Here is a 7,910-nt window from a genome sequence, read left to right on the forward strand (position 1 = left end):
AAAACAATAAACTAAAAGCAATAGTAATATACATATGTACATATGTATGTAGCGCAGTCAGCGTTTGGGTAAGCAAAGCAGACATCTAAAAAATTGTGAAATTATACTTTACTTATTGCCTCTCTCCGGCCACTCTCCTACGGCACTGTCTGTGTTTTTGTTCATGTCTGCGTCTATGTCGCTTTGTGTCTCTGCGCACAACTGTACGTTTGTTTTAAATAAGCGAAAAATCGATTAAAGGTGATAATAGACAAGCAAATTTCTGTGTGTCCAACGACAAAGACGCGAGCCACATTTTTGTGACCCGACGACGACTACACCACCAACAATCCGCTCCAATCCAATCCGACATGCCAACAGCACAGCGCCACCACCATCAGAACGCCGGATTAGCTTTGGGTTTGGGCCGGGTCTTTCTCCGCTACTACTGATTCTGCCTTCCCATGCTCCCCCGCGTTATGAGCCATGAAAATCGCCCCCAAAAGAGTTCACTCAAGTCACACTTCTCTCGCCGTTAGAACAGTGTTTCTCGTCGGTTGGCATCAACGTAAACAAGGGCTTTCTACGCACAACTTTTGGGGGCAAAAGGCTCAAAGTATATTTTTATTTTGAAATTGGATTAATACCAAGTATATTTAAGCCGCAGCACAAATATGTAACTATTATTTCCCCCAAAGCTGTACGAATTGAATCAAATAAACCTGAATGAATATTTCTCAAAGCTTATTTTGCAATAGCAACAATAAAACACAAAAAACGAGGAGAGGGTTCGTTCACCTTTCGTCGTGGGCAAATGTATTTAGTTAACTCACAATTTTAACAGTTGCTTTGTGCTCTTGCTTCGCCTTTAGGGCCGACTTTGCCAGCTCTTTTATCTTTAACTTTTTAAATGATGCATTAACTTTTCAAATGACCCACAGTCTTTCAGAATCTGCAGCCGTGCAGGGTAGGTAAGAGTATTACAAAAAATGCCTTTTTTTCCAGCCCAATAACAACAACATTTAAAAAAACATAATGCACACATTACTATTCTATAAAATACGAAGTGCAATTTTTGTTTCACTTTATTTTTTGCGGTGCTGTGCACAGATGCGTTTGCAAAGTGTCGTCACATAATAGAAACTCGCAACTTGACGGGAAGATGCATATATGAACGTACATATATGGTAGAAATGTGTGCATGTACGAACATATGTGAACGAATGAATCTGGCTTTAATAACAATCAAGTCAAGTGGCTGTGTCCGCGCTAACAGTAACTAAAAAGTACAGTTGTTTTTTGTAAGAAAAGCCACATTCAACAGCGGCAGCCAAGTCCGTCACTTAGCGCGGTCCAAACAGAGCCGAAGAGCGGCTGAAGCAAGAGAAGTAGGGTGAGTGGGGGGCGCTGGCGAAGCATAAGCAGAGCAAAGACAGATGGGCGCAGCAGCAAAACGCGCACTCACACACACGTACACAAAAATGGTAATAAAATAGGTAAAGTAACAGCGGCAGCTGTAGCAAAAGAAGAAGCACAATAGCAGAAAGCCATACACAGTTTTCGGAAAAGCCAAAGAGCTTTGCTCTGCTGCTGAGAGCCATCCGCTAAAACTGAGTCTGCAACAAGCGAAAGGTACACACAACAACAACAAACAGCCCACAAAAGTTTTTTGGGCAAAAATTACAAACACGTCACCGCCTTTTGAATGTGTAACGGAACATTTATGGCAGGCCCATTTGGCGTTAGAGATGAGTGGAATGCTATAGTTGCAGCATCGAAGCCAAGAAATTGATCAAAATGCCTAAACTTCGCTTATCTAAATTTCTGTATAAAAATAAATGGGACAGCTGTCATTGCGGCTGAAAAACATGTGGTTTAAAATATATTATCATTATGATATGAATTGTCCAGTCGTATTTTTAATGATTTTTTTTTTAAGATCAAATATCATTTAGTTATCAATTAAATACCCACCTGAATATTGAATAAAACCTGAGGAAAATGCAGTAACATGGAATGAGAACAGTTTTGCAAAAAGTCAGACGGGATAATCTGGAAGTGCAAAACTGACGCTATGTTTCCCGCTAGAATTACGAAAACTAAAGGAAACCGAGCACACACACATGTAGGACACAAGTCCTGACCCGATTATCGAGTTAAAACTGTTTTATAAAATTTGCACCTGGACCTAAACCGGATCGAATGGATATAGAGCCGCCCATTGTCAATCTAGCAACAATAAAACAGAGAGAACCCCGAAAGAGCGAGAGTGGAGAGTCGCTCTCTCAAGAGCGGTGTACCGGCTGAAATCGAGCGAGCGGCGAAAACACACGACAAAGAGAAACGAGAGAAAAAAAACAACCCAACAAGTGAAACGAGCAAAAATTTTGTCGACAGAGAAAAAAAAACAAAAAGGCAAAAGCAAAGCATAGCGTACGATAAAGAGCAAGCCAAAAGCAAAGCAAGTATATCACGTGCTGCCGCAGAAGATGGGTAGGGGGCAGACGGCTGAGTGGGGGGCCGTGTGCCGGCCTTTGGCGGCAGCGCTGTCGGCGTCGTAGCCGACAACGAATAGCATGAGAGACAAACAGAAAGGAAAAGCGACTGAGAGACAAAGCGACAGAACGACTGTTTCGTATAGAAAGAGAGTGGGCAACAGAGGTAGCGATGAGCCAGTCAAAACAAAAAGTGCAAATAAGCCGAGGAGCCAGGGCTGGGAATACCGAAAAGATTAAAAATGTTTACAAAGGCTATGTACAAATTTGATAAGTTTATGCTAAGCCAAACGTATGACCTATATGAGCTTAGTTTTCGTTATTAGATGCAAATACAATTTCTAGAAAATTCTAATGATTTAACTTAAGGTTTATGTTTACACATGTTCACTAATAGGCCGCTTGTGAACTTTGAATAATTACATTTTTTCGAGTCGGGCAAGAAAGTTGCGCTTTGCAATTGCTGTTGGGTGGTCATCAGATGTGAGAGATTGCAAGGGAAAAATCGCGAAATGAAGCAAAGCAAAGAAAAGGCGGCGACAACATTACGGCGACAAGTACAAAACACGTATTATGCATGTGTGCGTGAGTTGGAGATTCGCATGATTCGTGCAAATTCGCCGCATAGTTGTTCCTGCTATTTTATTCGCATTCGCATATCGTGATGCCTTTTGTTTGTACATGTGTATCTGTATCTGCATCTGTGTGTGTTTGTTGGCCTGGGTGTGCTGTATTTGTGAGTTGGGGTCGTCGTCGTTCATATGTTTGCCTTGTTGTTGCTGCCTGACGTTGTTTGGTCGGTTTTGATTCGGTGTTTTGGGATGGATGATATTATATGGTCGCTGGTCTCTGTCGCTGACTCTGCCCGGTTTTCCGTTCATCGTTCGGTTCGCTCGCCCGTCATCACTCTTCTTGTTGCGCTCGTCGGTCATTTTGATTGGGTACAGTGGTACGTCAAAAGCCTGAACGGAACCTTACCAACATCATAACTACAAATTACCGAGTGAATATCCATCTTATAACAGCAACGCATTTATTAATTTTTTGTAATTGCACAATAATAATAATTTAGTTTTGTAAAACCTAATATCCATATTATACAACATACCACCCATTTTACTTGCAGTTCGAGATAAGAAAGCTTCACTATTGTTTGCCTCTGATTTCTGACATACGCAACACCCCCCTCCTGATGGTATTCTTCACATTTTCACGTCACATAAGTTATTTGTTCGTCTTTTACTTAAATTTTTTCGCCGAAGCCGAACGAAAACAAGAACAACTGTAAGCAATGAGTGGAACTGCCCACTCGCCCCAACTTTAGCTTTATTCGCATATTAACGAGTGGGGGAGGGAAGAAGACGACGAGAGGCGAGGTGTAAAGGGAGAAAACAGGCGTGTGACGTTTTTTCGCTGCTTTTTCTTCTTCTTCGCCGAAAAGAGTTGATTGAAATTATTTCGCTAGCGTTTGTGTTTGTGACTTTTCGCTCAATTCGTTTATATGTCTGTGCTGCGTGTCTCGCTGAGTGTGTGTATCTGTTTTCGGTTAAAGATACATAATTATTTCTAAAAAGCATTTTCTGCCTGGCCATTGTTGTAAATCGCTCGCAATTTCACGACTCCGTTTTGAAAGGAGTACTTACATTAACAATCTACTTTAAAATAGTATTACTCACCATTTTTCATTTATTTTTTTTTGCTGCTAATCCATTTGACTTTATCTTGTTTATTATCGCAGGTTCTCACAATTTACAGTTCATTTGTACGGTTCACGTTGCTCTCTTTATTTTTTTTTCTGCCGTTTTCTTTTGTTTTTCGGTTTGGTTTTTGGTCACGCAATCATTTCGGACGCAAGTTATCGATAGTTAAGCGCAACGAAATGACAGATGACGGCGAATGAAAGGGCAACAAGAAGCACAACAACAATGCTAATTCAAGTGTAGATACACATGCGAAATAATAATTGTAGCACAATTGCCGTTGCAAGAAGAAGACGCAATGGCGAAAACTACAAAAGCGCAACGGTTGCAATTGCGAGGCTGTTGCTTCTTCTTCTCGCGGCCCGATTCCATCTCACTTACTCACTAACTCACACAAGCGCGCGGTAATTACAATTAAAAGTAGTTTTTTACAGCCAAAAAGAAACAAAGAAATCGATAGATATGGCTGGAACTGAGGGGAAAAATCTCTGCGCCTTGGTAATTGCACCAGTAAAAAAAGAAAAAAGACGAAGATGGAATGGAATGGAAAAAAATTGTTACAGCCGCCGAGTGGAAGAAGAAGAGGTGCACAACAGACGACGCGACGCGTCGAGAGCGGCGACAAGCGCATGAATTTTACGCTCTCTCATCAATTGCGCGTCGTAGCGGCGGTGTGTGTGTAAGAGCAGACCAGCAGATCAGAGGCAGAGTGGCCCGGCTAGAAAAACGTGTGTCCAAGCACTGCCAACTGTGAGTGTGTGCGTCGAGTGAGAACTGAGCGAGTGGAGCGAGGAAGATGGAGGCAGACAGATGAGTTGACACAGCGACTGAAGCAGAGCAAAAACCAATCAAAGAGGAAGACCGCAACTGGGGATACCGTTGCATATGTGCACTGTATCTATGTGAGTGCTACTTTAAACTATCAATATCGAAATATTGATGACAACTACAGTGCAGCTTGGACCGAGAACACCGAATTAGGTATAAAAAGAAAAAAATCGCACTCGAGTTGTTGGTTGTTTTGCACCACAGATTAAATTTTTAGAAAAACGGAAGACAAATGTTATCTGCAACAGAATCGTCTTATCAAACCTGCTGATGTTTTGTTAGATTTTCCTGTTTATTGACATTTCTTTAAATAAACTTAAGGAAAAAAAGGACAGTTAATTTGGGAATATGATTTGCACTTCGGTTTGTCCCAACGCAATAATAACAAACTGTGAAAAGAGCAGCGAGAACGTCGACCGCGACGTTGGCAGAGCAACTGTAGCAATGGCCATTATGGCAGATGGATAAATGCGCCACGGGGCGTGAGTGAGGGTGGGGAGAGATTGTCTCCTGCACAGGTGCAAAATGTGCGGCGCTGCATCTCCCGAATAATGTTGGCAACACTGCAGCGCAACGGGGCACAAATACATACACAAAATGTATGCTACGAGCGTTACGAGAAAAAAAGTCCTAGTTAAACCACCAACAGTTTTTTTTTTTTGAGTAAAAAGCGGGAGATAAGGAATATGGCGAACAGAAGCAGGAGAAAGAAATCAAAAGAGCAGGCAATAATCAACGTGATAATTATACTCAAACATGATGAAGGCGAAAACGCAAACGAGCATCGCACACATACACAAACTCCCCGATGATGACCATTTTTAATTGTATTAGACGGTCGCCGCTCACATTTTTGGATTTGATTTTCGATGTTCTTCGGCAATTTCGCCATTAATTAATCGCACATACACATACACGAACACAGGCGCACAGAGAAATGCACTTGGAACTGCGAAGGAAAAAACAATTGAAATTCGACGGCTGCTGCTTTTCAGCTTTTCTTCGTAGTCTCGCGAAATACATTTCTTTTGCTTTGCCGTTTTTCTTTTCGTCTCGTCGCTTGTCTTCTTGCTCTTTTTGCTTTCTCTGTCTTACTCTCCGCTCTCCTCTTTGCACATTTTTTCTTTTCAAGTGACTCTGTTTCGACCACTTTTCAAATGCTAATTTCGCTTAAAATACGCTCAATTCCGATCAGATTTGATGCTTTTCCAGATGCCGGCACCCTGGCAAGCGTTTTGCAGCAATTTTTCTTAATTAATTTGCACTTTTAATTACCGTTTAACGCAAAATTCTAGCAGCAAATTTCAAGACAACGCGACACACACATCAAAGACCTCCATTTTGTTTTGTTGTTGTACGCTAGAGCTGGGACGAAAATCAATGTTGCCAGAAATCCGGGATACCCGCCAATCGATGGTTCTTCTGCAACCATCGATATATTATTTTAAATATCTCTACTAACATCACTAACGTACAAAAGACAGCAAGCGGAAATATTTAACAAATAATTTAAAATTTAACCATATTTAGCATAGTTAATCGGGTATAGTTAGAAATGTAACTGCTAAAGTATAACTGTCGACTTTTTCATGGACCCAAGCCACGTGTAGCCCAGACACAAACCTAAACGTTACGTTAGCCGGCTTTCGGCGTAAAATCAAAACTAGCCAACTAATTAAACAAGCTGATTGATTTTAGTTAAGGGCTACGCCACTTTAAGTCGTTTAATAGCGTGCTCAGTTTCGTCTTTGACTTCAAATGCATCCGCTTTTCCAATTTGCGGTTTTAGACCCTTCATTTCATCCTCTTCGGTGCTTTTCTCGTCCTCCGAGCTATCCGAGTATATTATGGGACCGTTTCCTTTGACAAACATGATGGTTTTACCCAGACGCCGCGACTCAGCCTTTAAGAAAAGTTGCCGGCAGTGCCGATCCACAGCATTTTTCCCTTGGTCCTCTGACAGGCCGAAGATAAAGGCCCTTTGAAATGTTAGTACCAATTAGACTTCAACTTAAAGGTAATCTAGTTAGCTACATCTTACAAATTAGCAACATCGTAAGGTCCTCTCAGCTGGAATTGGTGCGCCGCACCACTGCTGAAGATAACGTTCTTGGACTTCCCTTTCGTGCAATAGTTCTGGGCGATCTTTATCATGTCCTTCCTGTTATTCGAATCGCAGATAGCTGGAGCGTATTTAATTTCGAAGAACATGCCCCGACGGACTGCCACCTGGTATGCTTTTCGGTTTACCAAGAGTCGGGACCCAGCCGCAGGATCAAAGGTTATCAAGTCCCCATTGAAGGCAGTGCAGCAGTGCTTAGATGGTCCGTGTTAAATGAAGATTTGAAGGTGGTAATTATAGTGACTTACCGTCAGGGCGGCATCTGTTTTCGGTTGGCCAGCGATGAGATTGAACTTCCGCAGATTATGGGAGACACTCTACAGCAACAAATACAAATTAACTTGCTATTATCCACCATCAAGTGTTCTTACCATCGCGTGGGCCACATTGACGTCTACGTAGAGAATGGTGATTCTCTGCAGGATCTTCAGCTTGTCCTGAAACTCCTTGCGCAGATGCTCGATCTTGTGAGGCTCGGGAAACATCTCGGACCCTCGCTTGCCCGCCTCCTTCTTGCTGTGGTCGAAACTCTGGTCGATGGCCACTGTTTTGTAGCCCGCTGCAACGAGTATTTCGGATGTCGAGGGAAACTTCTGCATGGTCATTTGTTCTCACTCACTTTCCACCAGCTCGTTAAGCAGGTCCCTCAACACCGAGTCGTCCTTGTTGTAGGGTATGCTGAAATCGTAAAATGGTTTTGTTTGCTCCATTTTCGTCTTTGTTTTGATTTTCGTTGCCCACAGCGTGCAACCGGTGCTTAGAGTGGCCAGCTTACCCCAGATAAAT

At 42.2% G+C, this 7,910-nt stretch overlaps 2 protein-coding genes across 7 annotated transcripts in view; both read right to left on the minus strand.

Annotated features, from left to right (window-relative positions):
* LOC117142015 (mucin-19) overlaps positions 1-6,354 on the minus strand; it is a 41,105-nt gene extending 34,751 nt beyond the window's left edge. For all 6 annotated transcript variants that reach the window (XM_033305912.1, XM_033305905.1, XM_033305883.1 and 3 more), the window contains exon 1: positions 6,278-6,354. The gene's annotated coding sequence lies outside the window, so the exon portion shown is untranslated. The remainder of the gene's footprint in view (positions 1-6,277) is intronic.
* A 336-nt stretch (positions 6,355-6,690) lies between these two features.
* LOC117142101 (ribonuclease P protein subunit p30) lies at positions 6,691-7,890 on the minus strand. Its single transcript, XM_033305990.1, has 5 exons — positions 7,744-7,890; positions 7,496-7,683; positions 7,373-7,441; positions 7,044-7,318; positions 6,691-6,981 (listed from the first exon to the last, which is right to left on the minus strand). The coding sequence occupies exons 1-5, from the start codon at positions 7,832-7,834 to the stop codon at positions 6,708-6,710; spliced, it is 897 nt and encodes a 298-aa protein (XP_033161881.1). The 5' UTR covers positions 7,835-7,890; the 3' UTR covers positions 6,691-6,707.
* Positions 7,891-7,910: the final 20 nt, after the last annotated feature.

The sequence above is a fragment of the Drosophila mauritiana genome, chromosome 2L (assembly GCF_004382145.1).
Source record: "Drosophila mauritiana strain mau12 chromosome 2L, ASM438214v1, whole genome shotgun sequence".
NCBI classification, from domain to species: Eukaryota; Metazoa; Arthropoda; class Insecta; order Diptera; family Drosophilidae; genus Drosophila; species Drosophila mauritiana.